The sequence below is a fragment of the Phalacrocorax carbo genome, chromosome 1 (genome assembly GCF_963921805.1).
Source record: "Phalacrocorax carbo chromosome 1, bPhaCar2.1, whole genome shotgun sequence".
NCBI lineage: Eukaryota > Metazoa > Chordata > Aves > Suliformes > Phalacrocoracidae > Phalacrocorax > Phalacrocorax carbo.
This window is the reverse complement of record NC_087513.1, coordinates 34536542-34550923: the sequence shown is the minus strand read 5'-3', so window position 1 is coordinate 34550923 and position 14382 is coordinate 34536542. Positions and strand designations below refer to the sequence as shown.

At 35.4% G+C, this 14382-nt stretch overlaps 1 protein-coding gene across 2 annotated transcripts in view; it reads right to left on the bottom strand.

The window, feature by feature from the left end:
* ARID2 (AT-rich interaction domain 2) overlaps positions 1–14382 on the bottom strand; it is a 108712-nt gene that overhangs the window by 31585 nt on the left and 62745 nt on the right. For both annotated transcript variants that reach the window (XM_064448265.1, XM_064448272.1), the window contains 6 exons: positions 12361–12428; positions 3628–3694; positions 3293–3543; positions 2083–2179; positions 1797–2006; positions 1209–1376 (listed from right to left, as the gene is read on the bottom strand). In XM_064448265.1, the coding sequence (XP_064304335.1) occupies positions 1209–1376; positions 1797–2006; positions 2083–2179; positions 3293–3543; positions 3628–3694; positions 12361–12428 (861 nt within the window). The remainder of the gene's footprint in view (positions 1–1208; positions 1377–1796; positions 2007–2082; positions 2180–3292; positions 3544–3627; positions 3695–12360; positions 12429–14382) is intronic.

Sequence of the window (14382 nt, the reverse complement as noted above, 5' to 3'; positions counted from 1 at the left end):
AGCAAGGATGCATCCAGCTAAGGCTAGTCACAAACATGCACTAAGCAGCCTACGGATTGTACCACAGTTTACCAAAGCGAAGCAGGGAATGCCAAAGCCAGAGCCACCACTGAAGTGCAATGACCATATAAGTAGTTGGTAAACAACAGCTTCCAGATTTATAATAATGGTATTTCTTCCATAATCCAAGATCATGATCCATGATCTCAGTACTTTAGAGTACTGAACATGACTTAAGAGTGGCACTACACTCCACCACAACAGACACAAATATACAGGAATTATTTTTCCAATTCCTAAGCGGAAAAAAATACAATGTAAAAAATTTTGTTGTGATGTCACATTGGTTCCTTCTATTCACTCTTGTTCATCCCCTTAGTCACATTCTTTCCAGCCACTTTCACTGTGGTACCTGCACCCATTCCAGAAACAGTACACTTAGACATGCAAGCCAGTGTCTGTGGTAATGGTTCTTCCTCCATTTTTTCCCCAGAAAGAACAGCTATGTTCCATCTTGTGTGCACCTGTGGTATATGGCTATGTGCTTTTATCAGCAAAGACAGAATGAGGTACATATACTATTGCCCCGACCAATAATAGTTAGCTGTACCATCAACTTCCAAAGTCCCAGTATTCAATCCCAAAATAAAACTGCAAGAATTAATCGTAACTACAATTTAATTTACAATTTAATTTGCAACTAAGGAAACACTTTTCAACCTTTAAACAATAGTTAAAATTTGGTTCATGTCACAATAAGCTGTTTAGCAGCTTCAACACGGGCATGATTCTGTGCATTTATCTCTACAATTCTATCAAATACTCTATGTTACTGCCCAATTATATTCTGTGTAAAACACAATATAAAATGGACCTCTAATTCTCTACAAATCATGGGAACAATCCAGAACAGATACTTTTTCTTTCCACTGAATAAGTTAAAATAAGCAGTGTACGTAACTTTCTGAAAATTTTCAGATTAGCTACTGAAAAATATTAAGGCTCTTCTAAAGCTTGTTTCACAACAGTTTTGACTAACACAGCTTTATATTTGCTTTGTGAACAAGTGTCTGAAAGAGATACCATATGTTATGCATAATGCTACACTAATTTATGTAGATTTATCACAAACCCTGCAGAAGACAAAAATCATACAAACCATATAGGAAATTTGGTAGAAGAGTATGTTCTCTTGCAGTGATACTAACCTGGGACACCAGGTGTGTGGGCCTGTGAAGAACCATGATCCATTACTTGTGGTCTGACATCAGGTACTCCTTGCTGGCTAACGCACTGATGTTCAATGAGTTTTACAGCAGTAAGCGCATCAGGTCCAAACATCTGGATGTCCATAGAAACCAGACATACTAATGTATCTAAAGTATTAAATGTAAAACCGACAATGACATTAGGACAAGACAAATGAATGCTGTTGGGACATATTGACTTGCTTTAAAATTGCCATGTGTTGAAGAAAGCAAGCCTCTGCATGCTTCTGTAGATTTCCCACCCCTCCACGCTTCCTTCATGGCATTGAAAAAAAAAACCCCAAAAACAAAAAACAAAACAAAACAAAAAACCCCAAAAAACAAACCACCCACAAAACAGGAAACCAAAAACCTACTTCAAAAGCTTTAGCTTCTCTCGTTATCAGCATCTTCAATTTCTTGATGACACAGAGAGTAAATTTTAGTAAAACTTCCTATTCTAATATCCTCCCCTAAGCTGCACACACACATAATAAAGCCACATTTTTAACCACTGAATACGACATATTCTTAAGTCATCTCCCTTACCTATGCTCTTCTCTACTTTAGCAATCTTTGAGCAGGCCACTTCTCCCATTTCTGTGAGCATGTACAGCACCTCAAGTGCTGAGATTACAAGCAGCACATCTGGTAGTGTGAGATGACATATGATCTCTTTATAGGATTCTTGATCCACATATTCACAAATTAAGACACCGTTATCTTCAGCCTTACAAAGATTTGCCAAGATTTCCATGCCTGAAGAACAAAGACAAAGTAGTTTTGACCAGCAATAATTACAATTCTGATACAACAGAATAGCTAGAGATCTTACCTCTCATTTTTAAAAATCTATCCCTTGACATGAGGCATTTTGTAACAGTGTGAAACATTAGATGAGTAGTTTTGAAATCAACAGGATCCAAAAGAAGCTGATGAGAAAGAAAAAACAAAAAATCTATGACTAACACAATCCATATAGTGCTAATGGCTCAAATCCCTAAATTTGCATATCAAAAGAAAAGATTCAAAAGTGTTCAAATGACATTTGATTTCACAAAAACAGAACCCTGTGTGCTTTTTATTGTAGCTAGGATTTTGAGCCCTCTCCTCCTTTTCTGCTCTGAAGTAGCAGTCTAATTTACACTTTTCTTGCTCAGAATAAGGAAAATAACTTTATTCCCAGGCAGCCAACAGTATACACAAACATATTTTAATAATCCAACAATGAACAGACTTGAGAAATGACAAGCATTTCTTCCGAAATGCTATCACAATCATTCATCCTGGTTCTATCTACTTCTGCTTCTCAATCAGAGCTCTCAGACGTCGTATGATGTCACATTCTCTCTTATTGAAGAAAAGCTGGATACATGGTAAATGAAGATGCCATTTTTTTTTTTTTCAGTATTCAGCAGTGGACCAATACTTCAAGTCTCATTCTCCTACCCATTTATCTGTTATATTTTAAAATATATGGAATAACTGAACATATCTACCGATAAAACCTGTATAATTTATCTGCACAATGATGTGACATACTGAAATAGTGTCTTTTATTACATTCAAACCTCCTTGAAAATAAAAGGATGCCTCAAGTGATTCAGGTGGTATATCCAGTGGCATATGAATAGCTTACTGGTGCTCACTACACACGGCATAAAACCCTCTACCACCCCCTTGCTCAACATGCTATTTTGAAATTATGACTAAAGCTTATAAAGTGAAGCAGCTCATGTACAGTCTGCAGAATTTAACTAAATTCCTTTCTTCTCTCTGGGAAACTAAACTGAAAATTATGCACTATTAATATCTTGTATCTCCCTATACAGTCTTCTCCATGTGACTCTAAGCAAACTGACACATACGGTCTATTTTTGTTTTGGCCCTGAATACCTGTTTTCAAATTGCTGTTTACAAATTCAGAGAATAATTCACTTCCTGCTTCATCCAGTGATGAAGGAAAAAAGCAATTAATTTAATTAACACTGAAGCATTGTTTTTATCAAATTATATTTTAATTGTTCTGCTTTGAAACACATTACCTCTGCTGCGATATTTCCCAGCGTGTCAAGCCCCAACTGCCGTAGAGAAATAAAATGACTATGAGCAGAGAGTAGCAGGAACCGAAGACAAGTACGATTAGCTGCCAAAAGTTTAACATTTCCCTCTTCAAAAGAAAGATTACGTAAAATCACTGCGATTTGAAGTACCCGCTGCCCTTCAATATCATTAATGCCCAATTTGCGAGGTGGATGAAATAAGGACTCCCAAATCCATTCTTCTGATGGAATATCTACAAAGTAAATATATACATTTTAGTCCTTCCTTTGCTATATTTATCAACAAGTATATATTAGGATTAGTCAAGATGGCTCACCTTGAGATTTGCTTCTGTCAGAAATTAGATCACGAACTTCAATATCCTCAACAATATCCTTCCAAAACTGAAGAAAAAATGGAAAATACACTTAATTTCTAGGGGTTGATATTTCTTTAAATATTAAATATTTTTATTTCTATTACTTTAAAATATTGGAAATATATATAAAAGGATTGTTCTTCAAAAATTTCCTAGTACCTTAATTCATCTAATCGTAACAATATTTTTCACTCATGGGATGATATGCAAGATGTTCAGTATTTTACATTAAGAAACATTTCCTCTCAAGCACCAGAAGTATACATTCATGATCAACTACCACTACCACAGAAGTACTTTGCTGAAGCACATACTGAAACCATATGAGGACAGTGTTCCACAAACAATCAGAAATACAGCAATTTTAAGTGCACAAAAAAAAAAAAGTTCATCCTCCTTCACCTCCTACCAACAGGGAACTCCTAAAGCAGAAGATGGTGACTCCTCTCTGTTTCAGTGGATTTTAGCTCCTGCTAGAAGTACAACAGTCAGATTGCTATCTGGAGAGACTTTTTTAAGCTTCTGTTGTGTTTTCCACATCATCATAAATCAATGAAAAGAGAGAAGCAACAACCACCATCACCAAAAACCTTTATAAATATAAGCAAAACAGAATGCTTCAGCAGACTGGAATTCAAATTACTTTACAAATATGTGGTCTGATCTGTAAATGGTTATGTCACTAGTCCTGTTGAAATTCAAGAATTAATCAAGGGATTAAGTTTTGCAAGCTAATAAAAATACACATTGTGATGTATATTAATATAAAAATAAATAATGATATATACATACTAACGTGTATATTATAATAAAAAAATAGAAACATTCCTTTGCCTAATAAAAATGTATACCTTCCTCTGACTCACTAATGAAATACAGCTCCTCTTTTGGCTATGATCACAGAATAAAACCACAAATAAATCTGGATAAAAAGGGAAAGATGGGAAGTACAACCAGCTGAACAGCAGGACAAATTTTGCTATGCAAATGTAATTACTAAATTACAGCATTCATACCAAGCTTGACACTATTATTTTCTTGAAAAATAGAATACTACAGATTTTCTAAATTGGAAGGAAGAGAATTTTATTTTCCACTGCAATGCCGCTAAATGACATCCAAGTGCTGTTTAGTAAAGACGATTACTTGCACAGAAAGGATTATTACCTCATTTTAGCAAAGACAAGAAGAGCCAGATTAAAATCTAACTTCTTACTGTTTGTGACAAACAGATTTTTCTAATTGACACTGAGGCTATCATCGGGAGCCACAGAAGACCAAGGCAGGCAGGTAAAATCTGGAGAATGTACTTCATCTGAGCTACTTTTCCTTTTAGAGAAGACTACTTAAGGAAGAGGCTTCGGTCATTATTTTAAAAAGCACGCCGAAGTATATTGTCTGGGAATTTACTAGTCGGTACATACTTTCCTTTAGGATATTTCCTTTTGGAAAAGCAATGAAGACAGTAAACCTTCACTTTTCACTGCTACTTAAAAGAAAAACCTCAGAAGCTTTTGAAGATTAGTTGTTTAGTAGTTAAGGACTTTTTTTTTTTTTTTTTTTTTGTTAAAAAGTTAATATTGACCAGAGCTACTTAAAGTCTTCAACCGGAATCTCTTTGGAAGAGGCCAACGTCAATCACAATACAATATTAAAACTGCTGTCACACATTAAATGTTAAAACAGCATCATCACATTTTCCTAGCTGAATCCTCCAATAAACCACTTTTTGCCTCTTAATACTTAAGTATATAGTCCAAAATGAAGCATTTTAAAACTTCTAGCAATATAAAGTCATAAAGGAGCAAATTTTTCTATCTAGCAGGCAAATTATCCTGGACATGTTCTCAAAGAGATGGAAAATGAGGATTTAAGTTTTTTGCAGAAGGAGACACTACAGACACTGCTAAAGATAAAGCCTCAAACTCCTGAAGATAAGGACAGGAATACATTGTTGCAAAACTGTATGTCTCGCCTAGAACACGCAGAATAAGCAGATACACGCTAGTTGCTTGAGCAACTGAGAAAGTCTCCCCCCTCCTAAAGAAGCAATATGACAAACAATGCTAGTTGTCAGCTCAGATGAGATAATCTGTTCCAGAAAAGAACAGAACATGCCTCCTTTCCATAAGTTAAAATGAAATACACACGAGGACATCCAATAAAGCTTATACATAACTGTTATTCTTCAAATTGTTTCATTATACAGTCGTCCTGTGAGTATTAAGATGCTAAACCATTCAAGCTAGAGAACTTTTGCCTCAGGATTACCTAGAGCATATGCACAAGCACTGTTACCGACATGAAGCACAGCAGAATAACGTGCATCTCCCACAGCCTCAGTTCCCCTGAGTCCTAGAGATCTGGAAAGGCTCTTAAAGCTCTAAGGAAGAGAATCTGGAGGATAGGACATGAATATGCAGAGAACACAATTTCAGAAAGAACAATTTAAAAATATTCATAATTTTCTCTCTCGAGTGTTTATTTCTACATACAGAAGCACTGTGGGTGATAATGCTCACCAAGAGCGGCGCTTCACCTGCTGAAGCGTCCTAGAGCCTTTTGCTTGCTAAGAACTGTAGGTTTGCATTCCCAAAGCCAGCATCTGTCACGTGTGTTTCAGCAACCGTGAAATGCCTACTGCAATAGCGAATGAGGCTTCCTGTGAGCACTTTGCAGATTTTAAGATTTCAAACACTCTGCAAAAGCTCCAGAGATCTCACCAAAGAACTCAGAAATATTATCCTATGTCCTCTATTCAACAAGCCAGTAACTTAAACAGCTTATCAGTAAGTAATGTGTTCTGAAATCCAAGCAGCTAAGACGCAAACTATTATATGTGGTATTTAACGTGTCTATTTTAGAGATGGGCTGCTGCTAACTATAGAGGGATCAGGATTTCCCAGGACTTTAGCTGTTGACACACATGCTGCAACAATTAATGTACAGACAGAAGAGATGCATTTATCACTATACTGAAAGTTATTCTCTGTGATTGTGGTGAAATACAGATGTTTCCATGTCTCAGACAAATCTTCACACTGGAATTGCATGTCCTGCCAGTAAATGATCAAAAAAACCACCCAGGTCTTCTTCCAAACCACTAGGATTACCTACAATAAACACCATCTCGTACTCCTACATAAAGGCGTTCAGATGTCTTAAGTTCAGAGGCTGCAGACTCATTCTACTTTTCTTAAAAAGGAAAGAGTTGGCATGAATCACCTTTTTTGCATTAAAGCAGACTGGTTTGATTGCTCTCTCAGCACTTGTTTCCTGTCTAAGCAGGAAAGATCCCAAAAAAGGATGGGGCTGGGCAGAAAATGACGTGGTGGAAAATAGGATTAAATAGGTTGCAAAGATTGTATGCAGGCTATCTGTTAGAAGAGAACAAGACAAAACATGACAAAACTTCTGCTTCACCAAAGGAAAGGCAGAAGTGGAAAAACATGAGATAAGTCAAGCTTTCTGGGCATCCCTTTGAAAACTGTTCTTATATCACAGAGGCTAGGAAAAAAAAAATAAATCAATTTAGCAGCACAAGCAGTTATTTATTCTCTACTGTAAACTACGGATAGCTGCAATCTGATACTTCATATCAACAGAAACAAAGAAGAAAGAAAGAAAAAGTGAAGCTTTTCATCAATAGTTATTCCTATATTTATATTTTAGGTCATGGCAACACACTGATAATAGGAATAAAAAGCTAAAACTTGGAAGCAAATGAACAGTGCTTGACTACGTGACATCCAGATGCTAAAAGATAATGGACAAAGGTAAAAGACTTGATTCACATGCCCAGTCTGATGACCATCAGTAGCCACATTCCTTTGGAAGAAGATGCACAGGATTATACTGAATTCCCTGGAAATCAGACTAACCAAATTATTGTCCTTACAAGCAATGGACATTTGAGTCCACAGATCATATAATGTACCAATGATCATGACTGCTTATTGTCCAAGAAAAATACAAGAGCAACTGGAGTCAAGACAGCTTGACAGATCTTTATGAGACACAAGAAAGGTGACATTTCAAAAGTATTACAGGCATTTAAATGCATAATGATCTCTTTCTACACATGGAGAAGGATTCAAAGTATAAATGCACAGTAAAGGAAATTATTATTAAGCTTACACAAAAAAAGTAGACAACAAAATAAGAACTTCACAAGAAAAAAGGAAACCAGGAGAAGTAAAGGGTTATGCAAAGCAATAAAGAAAGCACAGAAACTGCGCAAGAATGGATTTCAGAGGTAGAAGAGGCCTCAAGAAGTCCAAGAACAGGAAATTCAAATGCTTAAATTGAAGTAAACAGAAATTAATGGTGCATGAAGAAATTTAATGCAATTATTCATATACTACATCAGACGGTAAGCAGCTGCTGGAGACATGGAAGAAATACCTGGAAACAGCTATATCTATCTGATTACAAGCATGCTACATAAAAAAGTAATTCCTGAAAGACAAACTATATGTACAAGTGAACCTTGCTAACATGAAGAAATTAAAAGAGAAGCAAAACAGTTAAAAATGAGAAAGCTTCTGGAGTAGATGAGAAAACATCTGAGCCAGATGTCATCAGAGCTTGGGAATGACAAAACAAAACAAGAAGAGATACAACATCACCGTCTAATTGCCAATTGTTCCAATCCTTATATAAGGACATGCAGTCATTCCAGTAACTAGAGATTTAAGCTTACTGACAGCACCAGGAAGAATCAAGATTGGAGAAAGCAGCAAATGAACATAGCTGTAAGGGACAACGGCAGGTTCAACTAAAATAATATTCAATTCTTATAATTAATAGAACAGATTCACTGACTAGTAAAAGCATTTGATTCAGTTTAGAGGGAATCACTGTAGAAAGTGAGAAAATATGGAGCGCTGCAGATAAGATAATGGAAATCACAAGTTTTCCAAACCATTTTTTATAATGTGGTAAGGACTGGGGGGAGAGAAAGAAGAGGTAATTGACTGCCTCAAAGTTTAGTATAAAGAAACACATTGTTTTCCATCTTCACCTTCAACTGGAACAGCAGTGATGTTGGAGGACACAACTAAATAGGCAAGCTCCTCTGCTTGTATGACATTACCAAACTAGTAGGCTGTTCTGAAAAAATCATGATACTGCATACGTAAAGTAGAATGATTTTAAGTCAAAATTATAGAACAGCAGAATATAAAAATGCAAGTACTGGTGCTGAAAAAACTGAAAAATTCTTTATGATAAATTAATATAGAACTCAAGAGCCGACTGAATACCAAACAACCAACAGTTATTGTGCAGATATTTAAGAGTGAGAGATATACTAACGGTGAAGCTCTACCACTCCTCATGTACAAAGATTTAGCAGAATGAAGAAAAAAAATAATGACAAAAAACATAGGACATTCTTCTTAATTGAAAACTAATTTGAAAAATTCTAATGATTAAGAGACTAAAAATTAAATAAAGCTTATTTTAAGCAAACATTAAAAACTTCCACAAAACATTTTAGTATAAATACGTAATTCTAAAAGTTACCCCCAATGTCCACATAAAGATGTTGAAACACAGAAACACCTCTATGAAATCCAAATTTCAAAGTTTATGTTCATATATTTTAATAAGCAGGAGGAGGAGATTGGAAAAAAGTTTAAGAGCTATATAGATGAAATATCAAATATTCTGAACATTTCTCATAGATAATTTATATTTGTTTCACTGCATTTGAAAAGCTATTTTCAGCAGAGACTAGTTCAATTTTTTTTTCACGTAAAACTGACATTTGAACACGTAAAACTGACATTCAGTTGGCAATAATCCAAGTTTATTATTTCTGTATGAATCCTGAATTTAACCCTGAGAATCATTTTCAGAACAGCTTCCAGATTTCTAATATTTCTCAGCCACCCCTAACCCCTGCAAACCCAAAACTCCAACACATGAAAAATCCACTATGGTCTAAGGGTAATGTTTACAAACCCAAGAGAATTTCTATCAGTTCAACTCCTATTAGTTTAGAGTTCCTGTGTTTAAGAAATTGCTTTCCCCACCCTACTTTCTATGAATCTCTGCCATTCGTGTGTTTAGGCCATCACTATACTTTAGTTCATAATTTTGCATTTTTCTTCTCCTACTTAAAATCTCTTTCCTGTTTTCACCTCTACTAATTATAGTAGAGCAGAAATTTGTGTAGAGAAGAAACTGGAATGATGGCCTCACAAAATCCAGACACAAAAAACTTGCAGCAAAATAAAAATCCCCAAACAATAAAGATGTTCGTTTAAAAGATAATGTGAACAGTGAAAGGAGGGATACACATTCAATAGCCATTCTGTTAAAGCTGTAAAAGCGAATTTTAAAAAACAGATACAGGATCTCTACTCTGCCAATCAAATCTCTCTCTCCTATGTCATGAAGCTCCCATAATTCTTCTCCTGATTTCTGTTTTGACACTGCCACAGCTGCAATACAAAATAAATTACTTCCAGTAGTAGGGTCAAACAAATGCTTGAAGTTCTGAAAAATCCGGATTCTTGGCATTAGAGATATTTTTAGATGTGGTGTTAGTTTCTGACATGCCTTCAACAGTGTTTCACTACAGAGTGGTACTATACATGTTGTAATGTTCAAAAATAGATCTTGGAGAGCATCCAAGTTTCTTATTAGTAAACCTTATTACAGTTACAGTGCTTCTACTTAACACTTCGTTAAAAACATTCATCAGAACCATCTGTCCTTATCTATCACAATTACTTAAGTTTATATAATTAATGAACATATAATAAATTAGAATTCTGTGTAATTTTAAATGTTTACAGATCTAAACATGGTGCTTGTTGCTGCTCTAGATCAGCAACAGTCTGTGACAGTTTAGGGTGAAGTCAACACAGAAGTGCCAAGTGCTTTTAAAAACAACAAACCAAAACACAACCTATAGTACTTCTGGACATATCTTTCAATAGAAAAAGGACACAAAGATTATGATGCATTATTTTCTACACTTACCTTTCAGCACATTTGCACCGTGTTTTCAAGTTCATATACTAAAAAATATGAGAGATTACCTTTTCTGTTCTTAGCTTTACCTAGGAAATTTTGGTTAGGGAATCGATTCACTGATATTTCAGCAATACTCAACATTTAACTAACACTATTATGGTCCAACTTGTCCCAAAATTGAACTACATAAAAATAGAAGACAAATGGAGTAAGCTCCTAACAAATAATACTATAATACTGCTTTCTTTCTCTGTAAGACTGGTAAGACATTTCAGTATATGAGATGATGAAGCAATTGAGCAGAAACTTGGCTGTGAGTTCATAAGGAACTGAGCAGCTTGCCTCTTCACATCTTTCCTTAATAAAACGCATAAGTTATTGTCATGGTTTTAGCTGGGATAGAGTTAATTTTCTTCACTCTAGCTGGCATAGTGCTGTGCTTTGAACTTAGCACGAAAAAAAAATATTGAGATAACACACAGATGTTTGGGCTGTTGCTGGGTAGTGCTTGTACTAGTCAAGGACATCTCTAACTTCCCATGCTCCGCTGGGTGCACAAGAAGCCCGGAGGGGAGAGGGCACAGCTAAGACAGCAGATTCAAACTGACCAGAGGGATATTCCATATCATGTAATGTCATGCCCAGCATGTTAACTGGGAGGAGCTGGCTGGGGGGAGGGAGGCAGCAATTGCAGCTCGGGGACGGGCAGTGTTGGTCGATGGGTGGTGAGCGGCTGTATCGTTTGTGTTTCTGCGAGGTTCTTTTTGGGGTTTTTTCCCTTCCTTTTCCATTTTATTATATTAACATTATTGTCATTATTATCATAATCATTAATATTATTATTATTATATTGTAATTATTAAACTGTGTTTATCTCAACCCACAAGTTCTTTTGCTCCTCCGATTCTATTCTCCATCCCACAGGGGTGGGGGGAGTGAGCGAGCGGCTGTGTGGTGTTTAGTTGCCGACTGAGGCTGAACCATGACAGTTATCAAAATATATTTTAATCTAGCTTTCTTCTATTTTAGCCACATAAATCATCACATGAAATTCAAAATTGTGTATCATAGCAAATATGCTGAAATGCCAAACCTCTTTCAGCTATATTTCATGCTCTCATTCACCTCAAAATGCTCACCTAGAATAAAGAGGAAGCAAAGAAACTTTAGTTATATTTTTACCTCATTTCATTACTTGTACAGTAGATCATGCCCTCTAGCGGAAAGACAAAAAAGCCTTGTGCAAAAACAGTTTAACTGAAATAAACTCGCCACATTGCTAACCTACTTAAATTTGTCCTATGTTTCTTATGGTATGAACTCAATTTTCATAATGCAGAATGTTTCTTTACTGATCATGGCAGTTTAAAAAAACCCAACCAAAACCCAGCATTGTTTTCTCTTGCTAAACCCGTTGGCCAGTTTTCCTTTCCTCATACATATAAGCTTTTTTTATTTAAGAAAAAAAATTAAAAATACAACCTCTTTATCCATTTGCCTTCACCTATTTTTTCTTAATACATTTCTTCCTGCTTAGGCAAACATTTTATGGCAACTGCGATTTAGCAACCTATTATAGTTAAATCAAAGGAATACATTTGAGAGTAATTCAAAAGACACATGCTAGTATATAATTGTCTCTTTTTAAAGGATTTGATACCCGCCATATGCAGTTCAAAATTGTTTTAATAATTTTTAAATTACCTTAACAAAATCTCTATCAGTTTTCTCCTTCCATTCTTCTCCAAACACAGCAGAAAATGATCCTAAAGCTTTAAGCATAAAAAGCAGAATTTAGTAAATTTTAAAAAGAATTTTGACTTTTTAGTAATCCATAAACTAAATGTTTGACAACACCAGAGATTCTGCCAGTGCTTCCTTTTCATTAAAAAAAAAAAGTCCTGTACTAAATTGCATAAATCACCTGAAATTTCTGTAGCGATTTAATTAACTGCTACTGCAGTTTTACAGTTTAAATTGAGAATAAGTAGTCCATAAAGAATGGACTAGTTTGTGAACCCTTTAAAACACACATAGGAAGCTTTTCCATAGCCCTTTTCCAGGAGTCAAGGTGACTGCTCAGTTTGCAGCCTTACATCAGTAACTTTTTTCCATGTGCACTGTATAAGCTGTAAACCCTACCTTAGTAAATAAACAAATTCCCAGTAATATTTTCTAAAAAACGTAAGAGTAGCAGTGAGAGTGACTGAAAGTCAATATTTAACCAGGAAGCCTAATGGATGTTCTCGGGTTTGGTGGAGCCACTAGCGCAAATTTTCTCATCATCACTCCTTGACAGCAGCAGAGTCAGTCAATCTGACTCAGACACTCAGTCAATCAAAAAATAAACTCTGTCTTGCAATAGCTCTGTAATGAACTAATGACACATTTAAGTTATGGTTAAACATTTTGGTTCATAGTGTTTTATTATTTTGAACAAAATGCTACATATCTCAATTCCAAGACCACATCAGCTTTCAACTCAGAGAATCCAAACTAAGGCGTGTATGCAGCACTCCAAACTGAATATACTCTATACCCCCAAACCCCTGGGGCTTCCCATTCACATGCAATGTAATTGTCATCTCAAACTTTATTTGGGGGGGGGGGAAGAGCCAAAGACATCATTTTCTTGTGAACTAGAAGCAGTGCATTATAAATGCTGACAATGATAAAACCTTAATTACAGACAAGCCAAATCTAAACCCCACATTAAATAAATTTATCAGCTCTCATTTATTTACACTTAAAATTATCATGACCGTATTTTCATACTACCTGAATTTGCTAATTACAGATTTCATTTAATCATCAAATTTGACAGATTGACCTTCATTATTTACATTATAAAAAACATGTAAGAATTTCAAATCAAAGCTTCATGCTTCAAAAATAAGTAAACACACTCCCTCTTTCTTTCCCCAATTTGTCCCAATTAGTCCTCCTAACAATGCTAGGATGCTCCCTTGATTTATCCAGAAAATGTAATCAGGTAAGATAAAAATGAAGGTTTTCCCCAGGGAATGAAAAGAGCAAGCCCATTACATGCTTGTCATTCCTCTTGGCTTTACCGCAAATATTTTTCAATATATGAAATACTAATACAGACCAGCTATGGAACAAGCCTGTGTTTGGACTCCAAGTTAAGAACTCGCGAAAATACTGTATACTTTTGCAACACACACAAAAAAAATCATGCAATAGCGATACAAAACTTGATTAAATTATTTATAAATTCTTAAGACAATCAAAGTTCCATCAAAAGAACAGGGGAGCGGTGTCAAGCTCAAAAAATCTAGAAAGCAAGCATCATGGAATCACTAAAATGCAGGATTAAGTTTCATTTTAGCTTCCTTTCAAATATTTTTCTTTAAAAGTTCGTGACTGGGCTAGGTGCAAACACTAAATGACCGAGATCTAACTAAGTCTGAAGGGCATGGGTACAAAAAAACTTGAGAGAAGCTGGAGAATGCTAATGCAATACTGGGGGAAGGAGGGGGAAGCTACAAATCACTATGTAAAAATACTAATGATTTTAAAAAAAAACCCCAACCACCTAAAAACAACAACAAAACACCAAACAGTATACAATGTCTAACACTGATTCTTCCCCAGAATTTTAAAACAGAATCTCTGACATACCATACTATGTTTGTGCTTACACATGCAGAGCAGATTTATACTCAAATGGGTATAATCATCTGTACTAACAGACTTACATATACT